Raw genomic sequence first — 27,889 nt, forward strand, 5'->3', positions numbered from 1 at the left:
GCATGGCATGGTGGGCTGGGTTGGCAGTGAGGGACCCTGGACAACCGGGGGGCTCCGGTGGGAGATGCATCAGAGGTTTAGGTCCCAGGAGGTGTTTTTTTTTTTTTTTTTTTGATTCATCCCAGAAACTCAGCCAGAAATGAGCTCCTGCGCTTTCTCTTGACAAAGCCACTAAGGAAAAATGGTCAAACAGTGGCTTTCTTTCCAGAGACCTCTCGGTCTTTCCCAAATTTGGAGGCTCTCTGAGTTGCTTACGAAACCGAACTGTCCGGAACTCTCTGGAACGTGGTCCCAGAAGCTTCGGGGTTTGTAATCTGCAGCCAAACAGACCCAGCAGTCGGTCCCTAGACACCCCCGGCGCCTGGGGCATTTCTGGGCACGGGCTGTTTAATTTGGTCGCGACAAGAGTCTGGAGGCTCCGTTCAGCCCGGACCGGGAGACATTCTAGAAACTCCCAAGTTTGTCGTCATTTTTTGAAGTGCCGCCAGCGCCCAGAGATTTAGGCGGAGGGACGAGGGGACAGCGCCGGTGTCCGTGGAGTCCCCACGCCCACCCTGGGGCTCTTGCAAGAGTGGGGCTGCAGAGGAGGAGGGAAGCCCAGGCCTGCCTCTTTCTTGCGTTTGGTTCCTTTCCCTCGTCCACTGTCACTCCCGGGTTCCTGAGTCTCTAACGGCCCCTCCTGGGAGGGTGACCTTGCACAGATTCTGGCCTTCTCCCTCCACTGGACCGAGTTGCAAAATCCAGAAAATCCAGGGCCCCTGGCCTTGCATGTGTGTGTCCTCCCACCCGTGGCTGAGAGCTTCCTGTGTCCCTGTCCCCAAGGCCGGGAGCCTTTGCCCTCACACACTTGGAGTAGCTTCCTGGGAAAGCCAGTGGAGATGGGGAAGGGGAAGCGGGGGGGGGGGGAACCCCCGCCCCCCATCTCCCATCTACTCCACTCCTCTGGTCTCCGAGGGGCGGGCTGTCTGGCTGGGGGTTCCACGGTTGTTCTCTGGGTACAGGTGGGGGGCGGGGGTGCTCAGGTCCAGTCTTGCCGGTGGTGGGGAGGTGGGTTTATCCCGCAGCCTGGGGCTTATTTGGACGCAGTGGAGAATTCCAGGGCGGCTACCCCGCCGTGCCCAGCCTTCTCGGTTGTCCAAGGAGGGGCTGGAACCCGTGTCTTTTGCAGCCGGTGTCCGGTCTTTTTTGATGATCCTCTGTCTTGTTTCCTGACCCAAACCCGCTTCCTTCCCTGGTCCTTCTAGGAGCTCTGGCTAATGGCTCGCTGTCATTGCTGCTGGACTTTAGGCCGTCCCCTGGGGCAGGGCCTGGGGGTCCTGGGCACCTCCCTGTGCGTGGCTGCAGCCGAGGGTCCCCCTGGAATTGAGGAAGGGAACCACCCAGGCCTCTCTCTGCCCGTGGGAAGTTGGGCGATGGACAGCATCATCTTTCTCTTCGGTGGGAAGGGAAGAGCAGTCTCCAACATGGGCCACCTTGCTGTCTCCCCTCCCCCGGGCCCTGACCTGGAAGATGGAGATGTTTCTGGTTCTGACCGTCAGGGCCAGCAGTCTGGCGGATTCCCGTTCTGTCCCAGGCAGGATCTCATTCTGTACCCGGGCCGGCCCCCTCCCTGGGTGCAGGAAGCCGGCTCTGAGCAGGGCTGTTTGGCCCTCCTTTCCATGTGGGTGGGCGGTTTCCCTTCAAGTGGTAGGCCAGGCCCCTGCCCCGTGTCCCCTGGAGACCGATATTATCTACAGTAAAAGCATTCAAGTTCTCCTGGCTTCAAACCAGGCCTGGAGGGGCGGTCTTCTCTGCTGTCCCCTGCCTCCTGTCCCCCGTAAAAAGCCAGGGGAAGGCGTGCTCTGTAAAGTAGCTGGGTTTTGGCTTTTCCTCCGGCTCAAAATGAAGTGCTCGAATCCCTGTGTTCTCTGGAGAGCCGGGAGAGGATCAGTGAGTGGGGGGGGGGGGGGGGGGGTGGAGGCGGCCAGCTCATTGGTTTATCTGTGGGCACCAGCTGAGTGCCAGCTCTGTCCTAGGTCCTGGGGATCCAGGCACGGGCCTAAGAGGGGTAGGTTCCGGAGGGCTTCCTGGAGGAAGGAGCACGTAACCAGAGTCCCAGGTGGGAGTTTACCAGGCAGGGTCTCCAGGCAGACAGTGCTAGCTGGCTTCTCCTCTGATTTTTGCCAACTGGTAGTTTTGCGTGGGAGAACCTGGTGTGGCCGCACCTGGCAGAGGGTGTCCTGGGCCCTGAGGGGGGAGGGGGCCGTGCTGGCAGGCCCACGTGGAGGTGTGACGAGCAGGCAGGCTCCGTCTCTCCTCCTGGGCAAGAGGCTGGGTGAGCTGGGAGGGACGCGGGGCGTGAATAACCCAGGTGGAGAGAGGCACCGATTTGTTAACTTAGCGGGAAGAGAGGTGGGGAGCAGGTTGGCGAGGCTGAGCTTGAAGTCCTGGGCCTTCACCGGAACAAGTCAGGAAGGCCTGCTTTGCTGAGCTACAAAAGAAACCCTTGGCAGGCCTGGGGCCCCTTGGGGGTGAGATGGGAAAGACCCTCACGCACTCACACCTTGGTGGGCCCAGTGCATGGAGAGGAGGGAGGGGGAGCAGGGTCCTCTCCCTCCCTCCTGGGGCCGCTGTCCCCAGCCCAGCCCCTGGACCCTCGGGGACACCGAGGGGCGGGGCAGCTGGGGTGCTGGGGACACTGCTGAGGGAGGAAACCTTGTGCCTGCCCTGTGCGCCCAAATATTTAGATCTCTCCTGATACTTAAATGATGAAGCCGGGTTCCTGCAGACTTCTGCCCGGGAGCCAGCTGTCAGGCTCCGGCCCCCTCCCTCCCGCATTCTTTGTTTCTGACCCAAGTCCCGTCCCTTCCAGCTCCTTCCAGCTGTTCGCCCTCTGCTCACAGAGACACGTCCTCTGGCCGCGCGGGTTCTTACTATTTTCCGAAACGGTCTCCTTTATCGGGCACTCACAGCGTGCCAGCCACTGGGTTGGGCACTTTACATGCGGAGTTTTCCGGGCCCCCCAGAGTCCGGCAAGGTGGACAGGCCTCCGAGGCTCACTCAGGTGCCCCCTGGGCCGAGGCCACCCTGGAAGGCAGACCGGGTCCTCCCGCCCCGCCCCTGCATCTGGCCCTCACTCCCTACTCCCTCTGGCCCTCCCCGGTGCCACCCTACACGGCCTGGCCTTGCCGGGCCGCTGTGATGGAAACCTCGGGCTGCTTGTCGGCGGTGGGTGGGGACAGCAAATCCGCCCCTCCTCTAGCCCCAGCCTCGTGGCCCCCCAGCCCCGAGACCTCTGTTTGCGAGACAGAAACGACTGTGCCCACCTTGCTGGGCGGCAGGGAGCTTGGGAGAGGGCCCGGGGCTTAGCACGGGGCCCGGTGTGGCGGGCCCTCTGCCCTGTAGGGTGTGGCTCTCGGGGGCCCGGTGGGGTCTGGAGAGCGGTGTGGCCCTTAGCAGGCCGGCTGGGATCGGGCTTCACGGACGCCCAGGCTGTGATGTTTGCCTCTCCGGGCCGAGGCTTCCCGTCTGTGGAGTAGGGAACAAGTAAAGTCACGTGTCTTGGGGCAGTCACGATAACCGAACGGGCCCCAGAACGGTGCCCGGTGTGTCGTAAGCAGGTGGCAACATCACCTCCTCACTCCGTCACACTGGGGCAGGACTCAATACGAGAATATGACGGCGGGGACACAGATGGTCAACGTACGGCTGGGACAGACAGGAACAAGCTTTGCTCTTGCCTGCAGGAGGGTGACAGGCTGTGGGGAGGAACGTGACCCACCGTCCTGGGGGGCGGGGGAAGCAGGCAGATTCGGTGGAGGCTGGCGGGGGGGGTGGGGGGGGCTGGTGGCGCCGCACCTCTGCCCTGCCTGTGTCTCCCGCAGCAGGTGAGTTAAACCGTGTTTTGCTGTGCAGCCCGCACCCCCCTCCCCTCCCCACCCCGCTGCTTGGACCTTCTCTGTCAAGGGTAAACACAGTGTGGCCGGCCGTCCGTCCGGTAGGGTTTGAGGCCTTGTGACCGACACGCCCCCTTGTCACATGTGCCTCTGCCCCCAGCAGTGCCCAGTGTGCCCTTCGGGTCATGACGCATCCGGGAGCTGAGTGGTGGCGGCTGAGGCTGGATGGACGCGACCTTGGGTGACTTTCGGGGAAGGTAGGGGTGGGTGGGGCTGCCGGGCTGTTCCCAGGATGGTTGGTACTTGGGGTTTTCCCTTTGCAGGATTCTCGGGGTGGGGTGGTGGTGGAGAGGTTAGTGAGGCCCCTCCCCCGCCCTCCCCCTCGGACGTACCTCGAGGCGCCAGACCCACCCCTCCTTCCCGAACCAGAACCTCCAAGAGGCGGAGACCCGCAGTCTATTTTCTCACAAGCTCCAGAAATGCTTCTGACCGGCGGTCAGAGCCTCTGAGAAGGATCTGGAAGCAGGGCCTTCGAAATGCAGAGGAATTCACAGAACCAGTGTCCGAATGCGTAGAGATGTGGCCCTTGAAATGCTGCCCGGAGAGAAGCGCGGAGCGTGTCCCTGCACCAGCCCGCTTCAGAGACGCGCTCATATGTACGCACGTCAAAAAGATTGGAAGGCCCTTTGCCAAAATATTGACCGTGGTTATCTGAGTCGTGGGTGTATCGATGTCTTTTCTTCTGTCTTGGCCGCCGCTGACAGATTTTCTACGTCGTCCGTAATAAATAGCTTTTGTAGTCAGGAAAAGAGCAGTAGATATCATCCTTGCAAGTTTATCGTCCAAAAGGAGAATCTCTCACTCACTCCGGTCTCCCAGCCCGGCTAGAGAGACGGGCCCCCACTGGCTTTTCCGGCTCCAGATTTGGGTTGCTGGGTTGAGTGAAGGCAGCTTTGCTCAAAGGTGAGCGGGCCAGGAGCCACCTTCCCAGGCCGCCAGCTGCGTGTTCGGCCGCAGAGGAATGTGGCCAGAGCCGTGGTCCTTGACCTCAGCACACACACCCCCCCCCCCCCCCACTGGGGGAGGTGGGCTGGCCCTCCCTGTCCATCCCCAGCCGGGCCCCTCCAGCTCTGAGTGTTGGGAACTTGCTGGACCTGGCTGGTTCAGGAGCAGCCAGCAGACCGGGAGCTGTTGGCCGACTTCAGAAATGGCCCTCGGGTCATGGGATGTCACAGCCAGGAGGGGCTTTTCAGTGCTGCCCATCTGGTCCGTCACCAGGACGCCGAGGCCAGAGGGGTCATCTCTGTGGCCCATGAGCCGCCCCAGCTCTGGGCTCGGCACTGCCCTGACCCTCCCACACTGAGCTAAAATTCTCTGTTTTTGGTTAAGGCAAGACTCATTCCTGCAGGGCAGTAGGCGGGGTGGGGTGGGCTCACGAGGTGCACCCAGGGTAGTTTCTGGGCGGGTGAGGGCCCCTGCAGCTGGTGCTTGGAGGCTTCCGGAGGTGGGAATCGGGAGAGGCAGTTGGCAGCCTGGGCCCTGCCTGTGGGGCTCCGAGGGCGATGGGGGGTGGGCGTCGGGGTGGGGGTGGGGGTGGGGGTGGTCTGCCAGCCGGAGCTCTGGCACAGGGGGATTGAGAGATCGCTGCACAGGAGCTTCTGTTTCTCCTTCTCCCGCAGGCCCGATGCTCGACGGAGGGTTGTCTCTTTATGGGGTGTGGCCCTGGGGGTGATTTATCTGTCCACCCGCAGCCGGCCAGCCAGGTCACAGGGTCACACAGTGCCTGTCCCAGAGGCCCTCATCTCTTGGGAGGAACGTGCAGCAGAGGGAGGGTGCCCTTGCAGGGTCACGTTCCCGGCTGCCGGGACGCACTGCCCGCTCTGCCCAGAGGAGGGGTCTGTCCTGCGTTTCAGGAGGTGTTTCTCCCAAAGCCGCGCAGGGCAGGTGAACCCTTGGAGGCTCTGTGACCGGACAGAAAATGCGAAGGAGAGTAAGTTCACCACTGCCTGGGCGCCGTGGCCGGGTGGGCACTGGGGGGGGGGGGGGACACGAAGAGAACAAGTGTGTGCGATCGGCTAGGGGGGGACTTGGGGCACAGGGCAGGGGCAGGGGCTTTTGGTAGGAAGGAGACGGAAGGCTGAGTGGGCAGGGAGTCAGCGTGAGCGTGAATTTGCCGCAGCAGAGTTCCACAGGCTAGGGCGTGCGCAAAGCCCAGGTCAGGGGCCCGAAGTCCAAGGTCAAGGCATCGGAGCGGCTGGTTCCTTCCGGAGGCCCCAAGAGAGAATGTGTCCCCTTCTGTCTTGGCTCTTGGGGCTGCCCCTCGGTCCTTGGCGTTCTTGGCTTGTGGACACATCACTCAGGTGCCCGGTCTTCACGTGGCCCCCTCTCTGTGTGTCCCTGTTCTTGTCTTTCCTTATCTCATACGAGGACACTCGGCATTGAATTTAGGACCCACCCTAAATCCAGGATGATCAAATCTTGAGATTTTTTTTTTTTTAATGTTTGTTTTTGAGAGACAGAGCACGAGCAGGGGAGGGGCAGAGAGAGGGGGAGACGCAGAATCCGAAGCAGGCTCCAGGCTCCGAGCCGTCAGCACAGAGCCTGACGCGGGGCTTGAACCCACGAGCCGCGAGATCGTGACCTGAGCCGAAGTCGGACGCTCAACCGACTGAGCCCCCCGGGCGCCCCAAATCTTGAGATTTTTAATCACATCTGCAAAGACCGTGTTTCCATTCACAGGTTCTGGGGGCCAGGACACGGACGTGTCCTTTTGGGGCCACTCTCCAACCCGCTACCGCGGCACGTCTTAGGGCAGCAGAGTGTTCTAGGCTGGGGGGTGAGTGGGATGGCGGGCGGGCGGGCGTCGGGAGAGCAGGCTTGGACGGGCCTGAGGGCGTGACTTGGAGGGACGTTGGCCTGCCCAGACCTCGGCCTCCACGTCCGTGTGGCAGGAATGTGGTTGCGTCCCGCCTGCAGTCCTGAGCAGCTGCCCACGGCCCTCCTGCGCGCATTCCCAGGGGCCTCGTCAAGTTCTGGATGGATGCTTAGAATTGGTGGAGAGCTCGCTGTCCCCGGGGAGATCCCAGTCAGGCCCCGAGCAGGAGCCCTGCAGCCCGCCTCACTCAGCCTCCACCTGGGGCTCTTTGGAACGGCCAGATGGCCTCCCTGGTGGAGGTGCTACCGCTCCCCGGGAGCCCCTTCCAGAATCTTCTCAATGTCCGGCTGTGGTCTCTTCCACACAAGACTCGCCTCCTCCTCCTCTGGCAGACCCCTCCGTGCCCCTCCTCCTCTGGCAGACCCCTCACGTCCCTGAGGGTGAAGACCAAGGCCGGGTCACCCTCTGGGTTGGCAGGACCTGAACCCGAAAGTCCACGTTGGTGCCCGGAGGGCTTTGTGTCACGGCGACTCTACCCACCCCCCACCCCCATTCCTCGGGGGCCTGGGGAGCAGCTGGACTCCCGGGTGCTGCTCTGACCGGCACCTGACCCTGCTCCCCGGGGTCACTGTCCCCTGTAATTAGGGGCCGGGGCAGCACCCCTAGGCCACAACACGGACGGCTCCGTCTGTCCCTCTGGGGTCCCTTGGCAGGCGGCGTGATTAATGGAGGTCTCCACCTGGGCCGACTGGCTCCCGGTATGAGGCTTTTTTTTTTTCCCTTCATTTTTTTAAGTGGTTTTACCACCTCCCCCAGTAGCCAGTGAGGTGAGGAAGGGGAGGTGATTCCTCCCCCCGACCCCCACCCCCGGGCAGATAACAGCCAGCACCCGGGATCCCCGAGCTGTGAGCAGAGACCGGAGGAGCGGTCCCCGTAGGCAGGTGGCCACCCTGAGGTCACCCTGACCTGCCGGGCGGCTCAGCCTGTGCCCTGGAGCCCAGATGCCCTAGGTCCCGCGGTCCTGGTCCACACCACACGTGTCGTGTGGGAGAGAGCCACCCGGGGTGTGGACAGGTGGGTGCAGGGCAGCTGGTTTTCATGGGCGTCCTTGCTCCGCGGTCCGGGTCCGGGTCGGGGCTGGGGCAACATCCCCAGCAGTAGCACTTACGGGGCCTGCGGATTTGGGGGAGCGGGGGGAGGGTGCAGGTAGAAAGGAGGAGAGGTGGTGGGGGGAGCGGCCGTGCTCCCACCCGGAACCAGCAGCTTAGTGCTCCTTCTGGGACAGGACCCCCTGGAGACCCCCTCGGGATGACTGGGGCTGCCCCAGAAGGGGGTTGCAGGTTAAAGGGCTCTGGGCTCTGTGACCTTTGAGGCCCTTGAAGCTGTGACCCAGGGGGTTTGGGGTTTTGAAGTCAGTCCCCTCCCAGGGGCTCCCTCCTGCCTCCTCGACTGCCATTTATCTGAGAACCTTTGACCCGCAGAGGCCCCAAGAGGTCCCCAGGAGGTCTCACATCCCCTCCTCTCCCGCCCTCCCCTCCCTCCGGGGGGCCGGGCCGGGGCCAGGCCACACCTAGGTCCTCCTCCCGCCTTCCAGAGAGCTGTGCAGGCAGGCGTCCCCACCCTGGTCAGGAAATTCTTGCTATCTCGTCCAGATCTCGCTCTGCTCCCTCCCGGGTGTGGAGAACCCGCAGCTGGTTTGAGGGGGGTTGGGGGGGGTGCAGAACCTTCCGCCTGCAGCAAATTGGTCTACGTGTGCACACGTTCCCGGAACTTTAGTCAGGAGAAAAAGGTGGCCCAGCATCTTTGGGGACTTTTGAACCTGCCCGGAGTGACCCTGGTGTCCCGAGACCCAAGGGCATCGGGGAGATGGCTGGATAGGCACAGAGGGGCCTTCCCCCCGCCCCCCCCCCCCCCCGGGAGCAGCTCTGGGTGGAGATTTCTTGCATCAGGAGTTGCTACGTGGCTGTCCCACGCCGCCTGCCGGGGTCTCCCCGACTGGACAGCTGTCACCCCAAGGCCCTTCTCTGGTGGGGGAGAGGTGAACACCAGTAATTAGTCCTCGGAAGGTGGGCCGACCAGAGAGCTTCCTGCCCCAAGTGGGACAGTGTTGGGAGCACCCGGGGTGCCCTGTCTGGGGACACTGGGGCAACAGGTGTGAGATGGGGCATCCTCTGGGTGAGCTGGATGCATGGGTCCTGGCCGGCGGGGGGCGGGGGTGGGGGACTTGGTTGCAGCTCTGAGGCCAGGGAGGGCGAGGACAGGCAGCAGGAAGGGGCTCCCAGCGAAGCGCTGGGGTCAGCCGGTGGCCTGATGCAGGCCTTTCCCGCCAGGCTGGTCCGATTCCAGGGTGCCCCTGGCCCCTTCTCAGAGCTGGTGAGTCATAGCAGGAAGTGGCTTCAGCATCCACGGAAGGAGGTCACGGCGGTTGCAAGGCCTCCCCTCTCTCGTCCGTGTCCCGTCGGGGTGTTCGTTTCCCCAGGCTGGCTGTAACAAAGTGCCACACCCTGTGGATGGCTTGAAACGGTAGATGTTCAGCCTGTCCCAGTCCTGGAGGCCATGGTGCGGAGTCAAGGTGTGGGCAGGGCTTGGTCCTTTCCGGATGCTCTCTGCGAGAGAGTCTGTTCGGGTGTGTGTCCAGCTTCCGGTGACAGTCCTTGGCTTGTAGGCCCCTCCAGACCCCGCCCTGCCTCCACACGGTCTCCTCTGTGTGTCTTCTCCTTTCCTGTATCTCACGAGGGCCGCTGCCGTCGGATTTAGGGCCCTCCTTTATCCAGGATGATCTCGTCTCGAGATCCTCACCTTTATCCCGCAAAAGACCTGTTTTCCCAAACAAGGTCCCCGTCAAAGGTTTTGGGAGTTAGGACTCAGACGTATCATTTTGGGGGGGCCACCATTCGGCCAGTGTCTTCTGCAGACAGCACAGCGGAGTCTGAAAGCCCCTGTAAAGGAATCCGAGGGGCGCCTGGGTGGCTCAGTCGGTTGAGCGTCTGACTTCGGCTCAGGTCATGATCTCACGGTTTGTGGGTTCGAGCCCCACGTCGGGCTCTGGGCTGACAGCTCAGAGCCTGGAGCCTCTTCATTTCTGTGTCTCTCTCTCTCTCTGCCCTACCCTGCTTGTGCTCTCTGTCTCTCATAAATGAATAAATGTTAAAAAAAAAAGTTAAAAAAAAAAAAAAGGAATCCGATGGGGGCCCTGGTCCCATCCTGGCTGGGGAGGACTGGCTTCACCTGTGTCCATGCCTGCTTGCTAGAGCTTTCTCCAGTGAATCTGGGGACTAAGAGGATGTCTGGGATCTGGGGGCTGCTGTAGACCCTCGCTGCCACTGGGCCTCTGCTCCTGGCCGGGGGGTCTTGTGTGCGCGTGTGCGTGTCTGTCCCAGCTGGAGGGTTGGGGGGTCACTGGTGCTCCGCATCTGACTTTTGCATTCTGTTTGTGCCTGAGCATGTCCTGGGCGGGGAAGGGCCGGGTGCCACGTAGGCTGTGTGGAGCCCCCCGCCTCCCCCCTGCAGTGAGTGGCAGCAAGCTCCCCCTGCAGCCTGGGAAGGGAGGGAGGGGGCCTGTTTGTTGCTCTTGGCCCCATCTGAGAAGCCCAGCCCACTCTTTCTTACATTGCTATTCCAGAGCAGGGGGCCAGGCCTCGTGGGTGGAGGCTGTGAGAAGCAGGAAGGACCCCCCGGCATGCCTGTGTCCCCCCCCACCCCCCCCCAGGCCCAGGGAACAGAGGTGGGGTGGGAGGAGATATAGCAGCCCCTAACACCCAAAGCAGGAAGACAGTCATCAAAATAGATCGGGGTGGGGGGGGGCGGGGGAACCTCCCATCTTTTGCCTGGGGCTGCGTGGCCTCCCCAGAAACCCCCTGCTGAATCTGGAGTTCTCAGGGCTACACCCCCCCCCCCAACCCCCGCGGCTGATGGAAATGGGGCAGCTGGTTTCTCCTGTCCAGGGCGCCCAGGCCGGACCCCTGCTGACACTGCCTGGTGTTGAGGCACAAGCCCGTGGTCCCAGGGCCAGGGAGAGGGGCCGCGTGCTTGCTGTCCGCCCTCCCCAGGCCGCCTACAGCCGGCCACGCGTGCACACAAGCCCAGGGCGGCCAGGAGCCCTCAGCCGCCTCGCTGGCCCCCAGACCCGAGCCGGAGCAGGGCCAGACACGGCTCTCAGGCCGCGTCAGGCCCTGCGGCCTGGCCAGGCCTCGCCTTGGGGACGCAGAGGGAGAGGGCCCGGGCAGAGGGCTTTGACCGCGGGTGCCACACTCTCTACCCGCTCTTCTTTGTTTGGACTTTGCTCCTTGTATCCTCCTCGTTCGACAGACGTGTGTCTCTGCGGGGAACCCAAGGCCCAAGTGGTGCCTGAGCTGTTTGCCACCCTCGACTTCCCAGCGCAGGCCCCACTTGGCCACAGTGTCTGTTTTCAAGCTTTTCCCTTTCGGACCGTTCTGCTTCCTGAGGACCCTCCTCCCCCAACCCCTTCCCCACCTGCCCCCCCCCCCCCCCCCCGCCATCTCCCCTCCGCCGAGCCCCTGGAGGCAGCTCCTGAGAGGGTTCTTGTAGGAGGTGATCCAGGCATTCCCCGAGCGGAGGAGGCAGGGAAGGGGGCGGCCTGGAGGGTGCGTGCGGCTCAGCCCCCCTAGGGGTGCTGGGGGGGGACCCCATACCGTGCACCTCAGGGTTGTCCCAAGGAGAAACAGCTGGGTATCTACTGTCCCTTTGCTGCCTAAAGTCTGCTGGCGTGGAGAGGAAGGCTTCGTGCCTTCTGGGCTTGGGCACCGGGTGCACACGTGAACAACGGCGATCATCGGGGCACGGGTACCACTGTGCCATCCCGTCAGCGCCCACAGTAGGACAGACGAGGAAGCGGAGGCCCAGGGGTGACGGAGGTCGTGTCCTCCCCGTCTCAGCCCCTGCCCAGAGTCGCCCCGGCCTCTGGCCAGCCTGCCCCCGCCTTTCCTAGGTAATTCAGTCCTCAGTGGGGATGAGTCCTGCTCTGTGGCCTCGGCTGCTTTTCCTTTGGAGGATTTGCTGCTTAACGGACGGCCTCCTCTCCCGTCGCCCTGCCCTGCTCGGTGGCGCTCCTCCTGGCCCCCGCCCCTGTCCTGTCTGCTGCAGCCCTGCTCTGCTATCTCGAGCCTTGCCCGAGCCCGTGACTCAGCCTGGGGTGGTGCGAGGGCCCGGCCCTCACTCCCGGGGGCTCACGAGCTGGCAGAGTAGGTATCTTCGGGATGGGGGTCCTGCAGTCTAGTCCTGCAGGCTCAGGGCGGGGAGCAGGGCAGTACCCTCCGCCTGGGACCATCCTTCTAGGCTCCCTGGGGCCACCCGTTCAGGGATGAAACCTTCCTTGCTGCTCCCTGGAAGAGGCTGCGTTGGGCCAGGGCCGGCGCTCCTGGGGCCTGAGCCCAGATCGGCAGTGTCCTTCCCGAGGGAGTCGTGCGGGGAGGGCGAGGGGGGGGGGTTTGTTTTGATCTTGGTCTCTAACATTCTTTGCATGACATTTGTCCCCCCGCTGGAGCAGGGCTTTGTGGCTGCCCCGGGACGTCCCCCCTCCCCGGACCGGCCCCTTCTGTGCACCCGGGAGTGGGGAAAGGTCTGCCGGCAGCCTGTGGTCGGAGCAGAGAGCTTTACAATGGCCCCTTGTGTGGTGCACATTTCCTCCCTCAACAGGCCCAGACCCAGGCGGCTCCCGCTTCGACCCCACGGGCACAGACGGACGTGCATCTGGCGAGGCGGCTTTGGCCTCCACGGCGGCTGGGCCTGTAGGTGTTTAAAGGACTGGAGAGGGCCGGGCTCTGGGGCCGGGGGAGTGGGGCTGGGCCAGCGAGGCCCACAGCCTCGCCTGCCCCGGTTCTCAAAACGCAGCGTTGATGGCCTTAGGCCCTGAAAATAGCGAGTGGTCCACGCGCAGCACAGGCACGTTGGGAAGAGGCAGGAGAGTCTAATGGGAAAAAAAGTCACCCACCTCGATTCCTTCCAGAGTCGTGCGAGCGCATGGGCACGTCGCACACGTGCGTGTGAGACCCCGCGAGGGTCTCTTCACACGCATCTTTTCTTGTTTTTAAACGTTTTATTTATTTTTGAGACAGAGAGCATGAATGGGGGAGGGTCAGAGAGAGAGGGAGACACAGCATCTGAAACAGGCTCCAAGCTCTGAGCGGTCAGGCCGACGCGGGGCTCGAACTCACGGACCGCGAGATCATGACCTGAGCCGAAGTCGGACGCCCAACCGACTGAGCCACCCAGGCTCCCCTCTTCGCACGCACCTTGTGTGCTGCCGGTGTGGCTTCACGTCCTCAACGTTTCTCATCTTCAAAGCCGGGATTTTGATGACGGCGCGGGACTTCGGCATCTGGGTTTAGGAAATCTCCGTAAACCGGAATCGTTTCCGGCGTTTGCTGTTTTAAGGCTGATGCAAACGTCCCCCTACGTCAGTCCTCGCGCCTCTGATGATTTCCGTGGGATAAATTCCCAGCAGCGGGTGGGCCGAGGCGCGCAAACGGGCTCCAGGCTCCTGGCGCCCGTCGGGGAGGGCGGGTTGAGGAGGGCCTTTGGGAGCGGGTGAGGTTTGAGCCTGGCCATGGGGGGGACTTGCATGCAGAGGAGAGAGAAGCGGGGCGATCTTGAGATGATGGCGGTGTCTCCCTCCCAGGCGGCGGCCCTGGGCCCGTCTGGCGCTCTGAGGGTATGTCGCGTCCAGCTGACATGGTAAGCGGTGTCTCACGTGCCCTCTGACTGCAGTGACGTCTTGTGAACAAAAGAGGCAGCAGCCCAGCACTGCTCCCCCCCCCGGTCCAGTAAAGGCCGCTTCTCTGCCCAGTCGTCGGATCTCGCGTACGGTCCGTCACAGAGGGCCTCAAATCTGCAACTTGACCAGCTCATGAGCACTCTTGCCGCCTCCCGTGGCTGCTCGTGGACAGCTGTGGCTGCCTCTACCCATGCAGGGAGGGGGGAAGGTGGGGAAGGTGAGAGGCACCTGCCGTGGGGCCGGGTGACACTCGCTCCCCCCCTTGGAGCAGGTGGAGTGTGTTTCCAAGGACAGTGGCTGCACGTGTGTGACAGCCGGTCTTCCTGATTTTTCCCTGCCGGGTGCTGCTTGCACCGTGACATCCTCCGTGGGGGAGGCAGCTTCGTACAGGGCGTCCCTTGCAAAGTCTACCTTAAAAAATGATCTTGGCGGTGTAAATCTAGAGCAGGGTCCCTCCAGACGACTTCTCCCACCATCTGGGGGTTTTGTGGGATTCCGGGGGAGGAAAAAGGAGGCGGCTTTTTCTCCTGGGTCCCCGGAGAGGGGCTGGGGTGGCGGCACCGTCGGGAGATCCCAGACAGAGTCCTGCAGCCCAGAGGTCTCTCCCCCTTCCGGGGGGCCCCGGGGAACTTCCGGGGGCTGCCGTCACAATTTACCGTGGACTGTGGGGCTCAAGCCACAGAATTTGATTCCCTCACATGTCTGGGGGCCAGAAGTCCAAAGTCAAGGTGTTGACAGAGTCTCACATGGATTACAAAAGCTTGAGAGAAGAATCCTTCTTGCTTTTCTGAGCTGCTGCTGGCGCTAAGCATCCCTGGGCCCGGGGCCGCATCGCCCCATTTTCTGCTGGCCTCACGTGGCCTCTCCTGTGTCTCCCGTGCCCCAAGTCCCCCTCTTCTCTCCTGTATAGGAACACCTGTAGGATTTAGAGCCCGTCCTGAATTCAGGATGCTGGCATCTCGAATCCTCACCTTAATGACATCTGCAGAGACCCTCTTCCCAAGTAAGGTTACATGCGCAGGTTATGGGGGTGAGGACTGGGACGTATCGTGTTGGGGACACGGTCCACCAGAGAACCTTAGAGCGGGTATAGAAGAAGCACCTGAGGCCCGTGAAGGTCGTGGAGGGGGCTCCTGGAGTTGCAAAGTGGAGGATGTTTCCAGGGACCCCAGGCACGCCCCTTCCCCCATCCCGGAAGCCAGTCACAGTAGTCGTGACACGGCCTGTAAGAGGTGAGGGGGAGAAGTGAGTTGCACGGGGCCAGGGCAGGTGACAGGCAGCCGGGCTTTGGGGCTGGGGAGAGGCGGCGGCAGCTTGTTTGGGGGGAATGGCGTAAATCATCAAGGACACCCCTAACAACCTGCACGTTTTCCGACAGTCGCCGCCCTGCGGGTGGGAACAGCTCCTTTTCTCCTGGGGCCTCAGACTAGCTGGGGGTGGGACCGGATGGGACAGTTCCGAGGGTGAGCACCTAGGTGGGTGACGTGGCCGGGTGATAAACACACAGCTGCTGTAGGGCCAGGGGGTGACATGTGGCACACAGGAGCACAGAGCGGTCAGAGAGGAGAGGGTGGCAGGTGGGGACGGCGTGTGCGTCTGTGCGGGATGACCGTGGCCGTGAGGACCGAGTCACGTGGACCCTCAGAGGGAGGAGGGTTGCAGGGAGCGGGCCAACTCGGCTCAGCGGTGATCTGTGTGCGGGTCGGGTTCGAATTCAGCGCTGTCCCCGGACGGTGCCTGAGTCAGAAAGGGCTTCTCTTGTGCGCGGTCGTGACTCGTGAGTCGGTGGTTGAGGGCACCTCCAAATGGGCTTCCCAGGTAGGGGATCGCCTCGTTCTGGGGCCAACGTGGGACGAGGCCCATCCCCCTGACCTCTCTTCTCCAGCTCGGCCCCAGGGAATTACCACCTGGGCACCTTCAAATACTTGTGCCCAGGTGGGCTGGGTGTGGACCCCTCCTCTAGGGAGTTCATGGACAGGAGCCACCATTCAGGGACAGTGTGGACAGTACCCTGGAGACCGCGGGTAGACTGGGTGCTTTCAGGAGACCCCACATGAGGTCACAGTTCCAGGCATCCACCTCTGGGCTTTCTGGCCACTTTAACACCCCCTTGAACCTGGCCTTTGTCACCTCGACCTTTTTTGGAACAAGCAGTTAATGCTCCGTGGTTATCTTAGGGGCAGGCCCCCAGGGGAGGGGTGCTGAGGTGCTGGCATCCCGCTTTGGCTCGTCCCCTGCCCCCTTGGCCACGTTATCAATCAGAGGTCACAGGCTGGACCTCAGGCCAGAGGCAGCCTGCAGACGTGATCCTGTTTGACCACACGGTGTTTTTTGAAAGGGGGTTGTTTCCCTTTGTGCGGGCGTGTACAGATCAGGAGATATCCCGTAGGAAAGTCCAGATTTCCAGATTCTCCCGAGAGAAGTCCGGAGCTCTGGCCGCGTCGGGAGCACAGGCCGGCCAGGCGGCCCGTGTGTCTCTGCCGCCCGCTAGGCCCTGGTCCTGTGAGGGAAGTCCTGTCCACTGGGAAGCGACAAGAGCTGTCCTGGACTTTGGAGGAGGGAACACGTGGCGGGGGGCCCCCCGAGAATGGCCCCAGATCGCTGTTGTTGGGCCAGCGGGGGGCCGGGGAGGAAATGGCAGGGTCCCAGGAAGCCCCGGGCTTGGGGAGCTGGGGAGGCGAGGTGGGGAGAGGGGTGGCAGAGACATTGGGGGTCGCTGAGCGCCCGCTGTGGGCCCTTCCTGCTCTGGTCTTCGTGACGGGAGCAGCTGGTTCCTGATGGGAGCATGGCCGCAGGCAGGGGCCGCGGGGACGGCTGGCAGCTCCCCAGGCACCGTCGTCCCCTGGCCTCGGAGGGAGCAGCGGGTCCTGGTGGAGACGGTGAGCGGCTGGGCTTGGCGGGTGGGAGCCGGGCGGCCGGCGTCCCACGGGGCCCTGGCTGGGACAAGCAATGTGGGATAGAGGCCGACGACACGTCTGAGGGTGAGGATCGAGAGAGTCGTGGACCACGCCGGGGCTTCGTTGTTTACCTGAAACAGGACAGCCGAGTGGTCAGAACCCTGTGCCCCGGGGTGGGACGGACGCGTCTTCCGGCTCTGACGCTCCGTCTCCGCCCCTTTGGGCACCTTGGTCAGGCACCACGGCCTCAGTTTCCCCATCCGGACCGGGGGATAACGGCAGCATTTAGGGCACAGGGTCACGTGAGGAGTAAATGCCCACGGTGGGCCTAGGGGCCGTATTAGGCCTCCCAGAGCCGGCCGTCCACGCCGTGCTGCTGTGATGATGTCACTGCGGTTGTGGTTCTGACAGGTGATGGTTGAGGCTGCCGTTGGTGGGGATGTACGTGCCCCCCACCCCCACCCGGTTGCTGGTGGTCGTGGCGGGTTTGCGCCCCGTGGCGTCTGCGCTGGGGGGAGGATAAGGGAAGACCACGACGAGAAAGAACTCCGATGTCCCCTTGAGCCAGAACATCTTTCTAGAACACGTAGCTGGCACGTCCTCGCTGCGGCCATGGTGGATGGGGGGAGGAGGGGGAGTCCCCCGGGGGAGTGGGGCTTGTCCCCTTTGTGCCCGGGAGGGGGAGGGTGCAAGAGTCTCCGGGGGCCCACAGCTACTTTAGCGGCACATTCCTGGCTGTTCCCGAGCCGTCCACGCCTCACGTCCCCCTCTCTCTGTCTTCCAGCCTTGAAAAGATCTTTTGAGGTCGAGGAGGCCGAGACACCCAACTCCACCCCGTCCCGGAGGCTCCCGACCCCCCTGCTCCGGGCCACGGTGGCCAGCTCCACCCAGAAGTTCCAGGACCTGGGTGCGAAGAATGCCGAGCCCGCAGCCCGCCATGTAGACTCCCTCAGCCAGCGATCCCCCAAAGCCGCCCTGCGGAGGGTCGAGCTCTCGGGGCCCAAGGCCGAGCCCGTGTCCCGGCGCACGGAGATCTCCATCGACATCTCGTCCAAGCAGGTGGAGAACGCCAGCACCACCGGGCCGTCCCGCTTCGGGCTCAAGCGAGCCGAGGCGCTGGGCCACAAGACGCTGGAGCCCGCCCCTCGGAGGACGGAGATCACCATAGTCAAGCCCCAGGAGTCAGCGCACCGGAGGATGGAGACCCCCGCCTCCAAGGCCCCCGAGGTGCCCGCCGCCCCCACCTCGGACGCAGCCCCCAAGAGGGTCGAGATCCAGGTGCCCAAGCCAGCCGAGGTGCCCGCCTCCCCCGTCCCACCCCAGACCCTGGAGAATTCGGAACACGCCCCGGTGTCTCAGCTGCAGAGCAGGCTGGAGCCCAAGCCCCAGCCCCCGGCGGCCGAGGCTCCACCCAAGAGCCAGGAGGGTGAGTAGCGAAAGCCAGTCTGCGGGGCTGTTGGGGTGCGTGGGGACGGGAGCTGGCTTTGCCCTGGCGTCTTGGAGGCAGAAGCTGTGAATGTGGGCGGGGGGGGGAGGGGTGGGTCGCAGGTGGGTGGAGACCCGGTTCCCTGGAGGCCAGGAAGACACCGGGCCGGGGTCCCAAGGCTGGCGGAGGGCTACTGTCCGTTGGGGATGGCCCGGGTGCCACACGCTGGGCTCGTGTTTGGCTTTGGAAAGACCCTCCGGGTTTCGAGGGGCCCCTTTATTGGTCAGGATGCGTCGTGGTGTGGAGTTTCTGCTGTCAGAGCCCCAGCCGGCGGGGGTCTGGAAGCCTGGAAAATGAGGGGCGACGGGCTCGTGTCGGGACGCGGGGGGCAGAGGGGCTTGGGACCCAAGCGCGGGCGTCCGTGTGCCGGTGGCTGCCGGGCCGTGGGCAGGCAGGCTCCTGCTCAGATCTGCAGGCCGGAGGGAGAGGCCTCGGGTGGGGGGCGGGGTTGGTGCCCTCCTGGGTTCCGCACTGCAGGGGCTCCCTCCAGCTCTTCCTCAAGGAGGGGGCGTCGTGGCCAGAAGCAAGGGGAAATGAGACTGCCCAGGCTGTGTGTGCCCGGGTTCTCAGGGCCGCCAGGGAGGGGACCGTAGGCCAGGGAGCCCCGTGATACCTGCCACAGCTCGGGTACCGTCCTCCGGGGGCCCAAACCCGGAAGCTGTGCTCACGTGGGGAGCTCACCGGGGGCAGCTTGGGAACATCTGGTCCTGGGATCTTGGCCCACGGGGTCAGGGGCCGGCTGGGCTGTAAGCCCCATGAGAGCTGGGTCCCTTTCCAAGTGCAGGAACAGAACTCAGAAGCGTTCGGTGTTCTTCGGGTTAGGTAAACAGAACGTTCTGGAGTTTTGATTTACCTTTTAAATCATAATCGCTTCTAATTTGGTCAGAATGCACGTAACGTTAATCGACTGTTGCTCGAAGCGTCGTGAAGCGTGCAGCTCGGTGGCATTGAGAACGTTCGCGTCGTCGTGCGGCCCAGCTCCCTCATCCGTCTCCAGAACTTTCTCAGCTTCCCACACCGAAACCGTGTCCCCGCTAAATGCTGACTCCCCGTGCCCCTCCCCCAGCCCCTGGCGCCCACCGTCTACTTTCTGTCTCTATGAACTTGACTCCCCCAGCTCCCTCACACAGGTGGAATCAGACAGTGTTGGTCCTCGGTCCTTTTGTGCCTGGCTGACCTTGTTGAGCCTCGTGTCCCCACGGCCCATCTACGGTGTGGCAGGTGTGGGGATTCCCTTGGCCTTTAAGTGAGGGCTGTGAATTTGCTGCAGCACTTGACCTCAGCCCGCTCGCCTAAACCTGACCCTGCAGAGCCACGCCCACTCTCTCGGACCCTGTGGTGTCCCTGTGGTCCGAGACTTCTCTCTCGGTCTCTGGGTCCCTGTGGTGTTGGTGCATCGGAACGAAGGCGCGCCCAGTGGCCTGGAGACTGGTTCCCCTGTTGGTCCAGGGCCTCTGCCTCCCGTGGGTGAGGTGTTCGCGCCCAGCTGAGCCAAGCAGGATGTGGTTGGGGGCATGGTCGGCACCAGGCCCGTGTGGATCTTGGTGGCAGCTCGTGCTGGACGTGGGAGGAGGTGGTCCCGCCCTGGGTCATCGGGCCCCACGGCCCAGAGGCCGTGCTGGCAGCCGGCTGGCCACCGGGGCCGGTCCGGCTGGCTCTGCTTGTGGAGCAGTCGAGGGTCCTGTGGGGCCCTTTCCAGATCCCCAGCCTCTCGAGCCGAGCTTTGGAGAAAGTGGGATTTAACCAGGCAAAGGAAGGGAGCCAAGGCAGCGGCCCGGAGGTGCTCCGGAGCCTGGAACTCGGGGAACTGCACGCTCTCTCCGCGGAAAAGAGTTTAAATGTCCAAGTCCGGGGCGCCTGGGGGGCTCGGTCGGTTGAGCGTCCGACTCTGGATTGAGGCTCAGGTCACGAAGTCATGGTTCGTGAGTTTAAACCCCGCGTGGGGCTCTGTGCCGGCCGTGCGGAGCCTGCTCGGGATTCTCTCTCTCTGCCCCTCTCCTGTTCTCGCCCACTCGCTCTCTCTCTCTCTTTCTCTCTCTCTCAAAAATAAATAAACGTGAAAAAAAAGAAGTCCAAGCCCGGCGTGAAAGCCATGTCGTCAGCAGCCCAGACCCTGGTCCCCTCAGAGAGCAGCGGGTGGGCCCAGCTCTGTGTGGGGAGGGTCAGAGGCCGGTGGCTGTCCTCCCGCCCTGGAGCACAAGCTGGGGGTAAGTGGGTGCCGGTCCCGTGTGTACACGCGTGTGCCTGTGCCCTGTCCCCCCGCCCCGTGCCCCACCTACCTGTGTCTCAGTGGCCGGGTGGGGAAGGGCTCTGAGACCAGTGCTCACAGGGTGAGAACCTTTAGGGCCAGACCGATGCAGTGAGACCGGGCGGCTGCACTGAGGCAGGATGCTGGGGGCTCGGATGGCTCGGTTTGGGAGGATCCTGTCCACCTAGGACAGCACGACAGAGGTCACTGCAGAGCGACCTGGTCCTCGAGCCCGGGAGTGACGCCGGGCGAGAGGTTGGGCGAGGAGGAGGAAGGCTCACCCAGTGCGGGCTGGGGAATTTGGCTCTGACCAGCGCTGCCTCGGATGTCGAGTTCTTCAGTGCCCCGGGCAAGTCCGGGTGGCAGGCAGGGCGTTCCCGGTGGAGATGTGCTCCTGGAACCCATGGCACGGCTTCTGGGGGTCCCCTGCTCCGACAGAAACCCTCTGGGCCGTGGCTTTGGGCGCACGTCGGGGTCTCCTGGGACCAGAGCTGAGTCGCTCCCAGACTGACCTCCCTAAAGCACAGCACTGGCGAAATCCGTGCCAGGCCCGAGCCTTCCCTGGCCCGCTCTGCACCCCACCCAGTCTCTTGTCCAGCTCAGACCTCCCGCTCCCCAACTCTTCCTGCTCTGGCCCTTCCGTGGCCTCCACAGGCCACCTCTCCTGACCTCCTGACTCCTGACCTCCTTCCTCTCCACATCACTGCTTTTTGAATTCCTATGCATCCTTCGAAGTGCAGCTCAAACGCCACCTCTGCCATGAAGCCCTCCCTCTAGCTGGAAGTGGCCTCCCTTCCTTGGACTCCCATGCCTTTCGGCATCTGTGCGTGTGTGTGTGTGTGTGATGTCTTATGTTTGGCTTGGAACGTTAATTATTTGTGTTGTACCCCCTTTTTTTCCTCTGCTGGACTTTTTAATGGAAAAGTTTCCCAGCGTACCTTTCCTTTAAAATTCAGAAAATGTCGGGGCGCCTGGGTGGCGCAGTCGGTTAATCGTCCGACTTCAGCCAGGTCATGATCTCGCGGTCCGTGAGTTCGAGCCCCGCGTCAGGCTCTGGGCGGATGGCTTGGAGCCTGGAGCCTGTTTCCGATTCTGTGTCTCCCTCTCTCTCTGACCCGCCCCTGTTCATGCTCTGTCTCTCTCTGTCCCAAAAATAAATAAATGTTGAAAAAAAAAAAATTAAAAAAAAAATAAAATTCAGAAAATGTCGAAGTTAGAAGGAATCTAAAGTTCACCTGTAATCCAAAGGTACCCCCTCTTCGTGTTTACTCTGTGTTTTTCAGAATTCCCTCCGTGCCCCCCGCTAGATCGTAGGTTCTTTGAGAGTAAGGCTGTTGTCGGGTTTCTTTAACTTTTTTTTCCCCCCCTGAGTGACATAGACTTAGTAGGTGCTCAAGAAAACAATGTAGGAGGAGTGAGATGCGTTTTCATGCCCCCCCTGCAGGTGGACACAGGGACCCTGGGGACCCCGTGGGACCTTGCAGGGACCAAGCAGATCCTTTCCTGGTCAGCCAAGAACCCCCGGGTCTCACAAGCTCCACTCTGGCACACGGGGTTCCTTGTTTCGGAGGCTGCTGACCCCCGGCCCTCCTTGTCATGTGTCGGTCATCTCTGCTTCTCTCTCGGTCTCTGGGGCAGTCCGGCCTCGCCTCCCCTCCCAGGTCCCTGGCTTGCCCTGCGTCTGCCTGGGTGGCGCTGGGTGGGGCTGGGCTGCAGGACCCAGAACCGTGTCTGTGCAGTGAGCTGCCGCCCCCCCCCGCCGCCCTCCCCTCCCCCCGGGAACCACCCACCTCTGGCTCCCACGGCTGACACCAGCCAAGTTTCCCCGAGGTGGCCTTATAAGGCGGGCACTGGCTCCTCACTCGTGGGTCTGGTTCTTCGCCGTCTCCAGATGCTGATTGGAGGCCATGGGGCTGGCTGGGCAGGGTGGGGGGTGAGGCACCCTGACAGGCACCACCCCTCCCGGCTCCACCCCCCCCCCCCCATGCCAAGCGGTTCTGAGCCTTTACTTTGCCCGCCCCCAGCCTCAGTTTCTTGATTTGTCAAAAGAGCGAGGACCCTCTGTCCCGAGGCAGCAGGGTTCGGACTCCGCCGTGTGTCCTCCATGGTGGTGCCAGGCATGGCTTGTGATGGTGGATGTGAAACTGGGGAGGAGGGCAGGCTCATCTGGGGTCTCGGTATGCTTTCTCCCTGACTGAAAACATCTAGAAACGTCCTCGGCTCGGTGGGGGGGGGGGGGGAGCACCGAGGAAGGTGGGCACCAAGGTCCCCGAGCCTCTAGCGGTGGGCGTGGCTTTCTGGCACCCCGGCTGCACCTGCCTATCTTTCAGGTGCACCTGGCTGCCGGCTGCGTCGGGGGCTGGGACCGAACGGAGGGGACCCCAGCTCTGCAGGGGACAGTGGGGGCTAGAGGCGCGGGGTTGCTGGGACCCCCAGCAGGGACACAGGGACGGAGGAGGCAGGGCAGAGGAGGCTTCAGGAGAAGAGAGGTGTGGACTGGGTGTGAAGGGCGAGGAGGGGTCCGCTGGCGAAGGGGCAGGAATGTGCCAGGCCCGGAGCGGGGAGGTGGGGGAGAGGGTGACCGCCGTGTGATCAGGGAGGAGAGGCCCAGGTTCTGCAAAGTCTGCCTAGACTCCCTCACCATATTTACAGGACACCCCACCAACTAGGGTGTCCGCTCTGGGCCTGACGCTGGGCCGGGAACTACCCGGTGAAGTTTCACCCCGGCACTCGGTATACAGTAGGAGCTTGATAAACGTCGAGGGACTCACTTGGGTGCAGGGGGCTCGTCTCTCGCCATGCCTTGGGCCCTTGTGCGTGGGGCTCAGTGTCTCTGTTGTGGCAGGACAAAGGCCGTGCCTCTGGTAGGGGTGTGTGCTCCGAGCTGTCTTGCCTGGCAGACTCCTCCGCCCCGAGCTCCTCCCCTGCCCCTGCCCTGGCCCCAGAGAGCATCCGGGCACCCGCTTACTTTTCGGGATGGAGTCTCTTTTCTCCTTCCCCCTTTTGAGGACAAGCACTCTCAAAGCCCCTTCCCGTTAGGTCTGAGGCAGGACGTCCCCAGGCACGCGGGTGCAGGGTGACAGCGGCTGGGGCCAGGTGTGTGCCCTCCGAGGGGAGGCGGAGTAGAGGGCTGCGGGGACCGAACCCGGCCCCCCTCGCCGGCCCACCCAGCTGTCTGCCAAGCCCAGCCCAGGGCCGAGAAGGATCGAGGGCCCACGCAGGGTGTGCAGCCCCAGCAGCTGCGGAATGCCTTAAATAGAGCGAGCGCAGCTGCGGGGCGGGCTGGGCAGGGAGGCAGGCGCTGGGGGCGGGGCCCAGCTCTTCCCCATGTGGGGGCCGTGGCCCTGACCAGCCGGCGGGGCCCCCGGGACGGAAGCCGGGCTCGCAGACACATGGTGCCGGGTGAGGCCTCCCGGGTGCTCGTTCCGGGAAGCTGCCAGGAGAGGAACTGTTTGCGTCCTCAGCCTCCCGGGCCCAGGACAGCTGCCGCGAGCCGGGGTCCGCACAATGGGGCCGCTGTCTGGGGGACGTGCCCGTGCCAGACAGCCACGCTCTGTGCGGCAGGGACAGAGGACACATTGAGCGCTGGAGGGGCACCCTCAGACTCCCACCTGGTGCCCTGGAGCGTGGGCAGCCCCGGCCAGAAGCCGGGTTCTGTCGGTTGGCCTCGAGGAGGCCGCTCGGTTCCCGCCGGCCTCGTGCGGTCCCCCACGGAGCGGCCGGGTGCGCGGGAGGAGCGTCACGCACCCTCTTCTCTGGGCCGGGATGTGACTTCCTCTCCCTGGGTCTCCTCTGATTTTCCCTGACCCCGGGACTTTCCGTGGGCATCACTGGTGCCCCCCCCCCCCACCTCCCCACCCCGGAACCCCAGGGGCAGCTGGAGCTCTGGCTTGTAGCTGGTGAGCAAGCAGCTGGTGCCCAGGAAGGAGCTTCCAGCTCGCTGAGCGGTGGACGGGGACAAAAGCGGACGCGATTTCGTTAAGGGGCGGGCACGGCGCTCCCACGCTGGGCCTCCCCTGCCCATTCCCTCCGCTGCCGTCCCCCCTCCTTCCAAAGTGACCCCCAGAGGTTCCGACTTGGAAGCGCAGAAGGCTGAGCGCTGAGACTCCCCTGCGGGGGGCCTTGGCCACTGGTGTGGGGGGAAGATGGCCAAGCACGGGCCCAGCCCCCGGAAGGGCTCCGCTTCCCTTTCCTCTCCGTGTCCCCGAGAGCGGCGCGGGGCCGGGGCTCGAAGACGGGAAATAGCGATCACAGGAGATCTGAGGAGGAAGTTGGTCTTTCTGGACACCCCCTCCCCGCCCTCGTCCCCAGGACCACCCGTGTTGTCGGCGGGGCGCATGGAGCGTCTTTCCGGGATTCGCCCCTTTAGATGGTCACTCGGCTTGGCGCACGTGTGGAGAGAAGTCTGTGTGTGAATATCATAGACCCTTTCTGAAAACACAAGTGAAATCAGACTCCCGCAACTAGCTCTTTATCGCTCCGCTTTCCCGATGCTGTGTCTCTGTGTCCAACAAGTCCCTCCGACCCGCCGCTGGTCCCCGGCCGCTCCGCTCCTCCCGTCCCTGCCCCGCTTTTCACTGTGGGACGCGAGGCTCCCATGAACACACTCACGTTTCTGTTTGCGCCCAGCGGAGTGTCCGACTTCAGGAGTGGGATTTCGGCACCACGGGATGTGCGCATGTTAAGTGTTGATCTGTGGGGCACCTGGGTGGGTGGCCCAGTCGGTTAAGGTGTCGGCTCAGGTCATGATCTCACGGCTCGTGAGTTCGAGCCCCCGCGTCGGACTCTCTGTTTTCCGTGCAGAGCCTGCTTTGGATCTTCTGTTCCCTTCTCCCTCTTGTCCCTACCTCGCTCTCGCTCACACTCTCAGAAATAAAGAAAACGCTATAAAAAATTTGAAGAAAATTAAAAGGTTGATCCGTGGGGCTCCTGGGTGGCTCAGTCGGTGGATCGTCCGACTTCGGCTCAGGTCAGGATCTCGGGGTTCGTGTGTTCGAGCCCCGCGTCGGGCTTTCTGCTAAGCCTGCTTCAGATCATCTGTCCCCTTCTCTCTCTGCCCCTCCCCTGCTCCCTCTCTCTCTCTCTCTCTCCCAAAAATAAATATTTACTAAAAAACAAAATTAAATAAAACGTTGATCTGTGTGGCCAAACTGGCCTCTGAGCAGTCACACTGGTTTTTAGTGCCAGTAGCAGAGAGGTTCTGTGCCTGTGGTTCGAGCTGACCACAGTTTTATTTTGTACGTCTTTCTTCGTGGGAAGGGCAGTGTCTTCTCCCACGTTTACAGACCAAGGGCCCTGGGTGCTCCGTGAGCGGCTCATTCCTGCCCTTGGTTCCTTCTTGGCCCCACTCGGGTTGTTCATCTTTTTCTCACTGACATTTTCTTTTTTTATTTTTTTTTTTTTTTTTTTTTTTCCTTAACGTTTATTTATTATTGAGAGACAGAGAGAGACAGAGCATGAGCCTGGGAGGGGCAGAGAGAGGAGGAGACACGGAATCCGAAGCAGGCTCCAGGCTCTGAGGCATCAGCACAGAGCCCGACGCGGGGCTCGAACTCACGGACCGCGAGATCGTGACCTGAGCCGAAGTCGGAGGCTTAACTGAGCCCTCCTGGCGCCCCTAGGTTGACATTTTCTTGAGAGACCCTCGTGTACCTTTACTATAGCTGCTCTGAGGGCTTTTTCCCGGTTGTTGACTTTTGATTCTATTTATAGCATGTTCTTCCATCCTCCAAACAGAGGTTTTTAACCCGTAGGTTTGTCAAGTGCATTCTTCTTCTTCGTCTTGTTATTATTTTTTTCTCTGTTGGGATCTATGCCCTGCTTAGAGGCGTTGTGCATTCCAGAATTCTAGAAAACAGTCCGTCCAGGTTTTCTGTTCGCACTTTTATGGTTTTGTCTTTACGGACGTCATTCATCTGTTGGAATTTATTGGGGGGTAAACAGCAAGCCAGGGACATGCGGTTTTGCACGGATGTATCCACGTGAGCTTGGTCCCCGGGCCGCATGGGGTGGGGGGTGTGTGCGCTATTTTTATCAGCCTTAGTGTCCGTGTCTCTCTGGCTCAGCAACAATAATTTGGATGTGTTTCTCTCTTCCTCTGTGTCCTGGAACATTTAAGAACGTTTTGAACAGCAGCACAGTCATCTCCGTGTTATAACTTAGAGAGGACTGACCAGTGAAACCATGTGAGCCCGATATTTTCGTGGGAGCCCTTGTACTTTAAAAACCTTAAGGATGGGGCGCCTGGGTGGCGCAGTCGGTTAAGCGTCCGACTTCAGCCAGTTCACGATCTCGCGGTCCGTGAGTTCGAGCCCCGCGTCGGGCTCTGGGCTGATGGCTCGGAGCCTGGAGCCTGTTTCCGATTCTGTGTCTCCCTCTCTTTCTGCCCCTCCCCCGTTCATGCTCTGTCTCTCTCTGTCCCAAAAATAAATGAACGTTGAAAAAAAAAAATTAAAAAAAAAAAAACAAAAAAACCTTAAGGAGCCTTTTTCCGTGGGCTCATTTGAATTCTTGGCTTTTCTCTTATTTTATACCTCCCCCCCCCCCCAAACTATCATCCTTTGAGGTATTTAAAACCTCTTGGACGGTTCAAAGGTAGTACTGGGATCATCACCCTGTGCACCTCGGCCCCTCCCCGGGCCGGACGCTGTTCACAGAAGGCAAGGGGCAGAGACCGCTGGATGTGGCCGCTGTCCCGGGGATCCTCCCTCTGAAATGGGAGCCGTGCGGCGTGGCAAGGTTTCCAGGAGGGACCAGTCCAGAGGACCACAGCAACCCCCCCCGCCGGGGGAAGAGAGCCCCCTACCCTCCTGGCAGAGCTCTCAGGGGTGGTGATGGGGGCCCCAGGTCTCGGAGGGGGACAGGGTGGTCCAGGCAGGTGAAGGGCCTGGGTTTCAGGAATCGTGAGTTTGGTGTTGCCCAGAGAGAGCCTTTCAAACTTTCTTGGGCTGCAGCTCCTGGGAAGAAATACATTTTACACCACCGACCGGGACACGCAGATGTGTGGCTAGATGAACGTGTGTGTGGGGGGGGTATAAAAATGCAGCGTTTCGCAGGAGTGATTCCTACCTTTACTGTGCCTGCCGCACTCTCGGGATTTTCTGTTCTTTCCTCTTTTTGGGTGGGGAGAGCTTTTCTTATTTCTTTTAAAGCAGCTTTCTTGAGATACGGTTTACAGGCCACACGGGGCACTCATCCAAAGGGTACCTCTCTGTGGTTTTATCCGCAAAGTTGTCCAGACATGGCCGCGGCCCATTTTGGATTATTTCCATCACCTCAGACAGAATCCCTGTCCCCTTTAGCCATCTCCCCGACCCCCTTTTCTCCAGCCCTAAGCGGCAACTGGCCTTTCTGTCTAAATCTGCCTGTTCTGAACTTTGCCTAGAAATAGGACCATATGGTAGGTGGTTTTCTATGACTGGCTTCCTCCACTCTGTCTAATGTCTTCAAGGTTCACCCACACCGTAGCACAGATCAGAGTTTCATCTCTTTCCTTTTTTTTATTTTAATTTATTTTTTTATTTTTGAAGGAGAGAGAGTGTGAGTGGTGGGGAGGGGGGGGCAGAGAGAGGGGGAGACACAGAGTCCGAAGCAGGCTCCAGGCTCCGAGCCGTCCGCACAGAGCCCGACGCGGGGCTCGAACCCACGGACCATGAGATCGTGACCTGAGCCGAAGTCAGATACTCAACTGACTGAGCCACCCAGGCGCCCCTAACTTCGTCCCTTTCTACGGCTGAGTACGGTTACACCGTGTGACCAGGGCACATCTGTGTCCC

The 27,889-nt window shown here is 62.0% G+C and overlaps 1 protein-coding gene and 1 non-coding gene across 2 annotated transcripts in view; both read left to right on the plus strand.

Annotated features, from left to right (window-relative positions):
- The window catches only part of SEPTIN9 (septin 9), a 147,987-nt gene that overhangs the window by 64,193 nt on the left and 55,905 nt on the right, over positions 1-27,889 (plus strand). The window contains 1 exon segment of the mRNA XM_047833685.1: positions 17,165-17,806. Coding sequence (XP_047689641.1) covers positions 17,165-17,806 — 642 coding nt within the window.
- Positions 9,711-9,795, plus strand: TRNAR-UCG (transfer RNA arginine (anticodon UCG)). Its single transcript has one exon. It is a non-coding gene; the product is annotated as a tRNA-Arg (tRNA).

This window comes from Prionailurus viverrinus, chromosome E1 (assembly GCF_022837055.1).
Source record: "Prionailurus viverrinus isolate Anna chromosome E1, UM_Priviv_1.0, whole genome shotgun sequence".
Taxonomy (NCBI): Eukaryota; Metazoa; Chordata; class Mammalia; order Carnivora; family Felidae; genus Prionailurus; species Prionailurus viverrinus.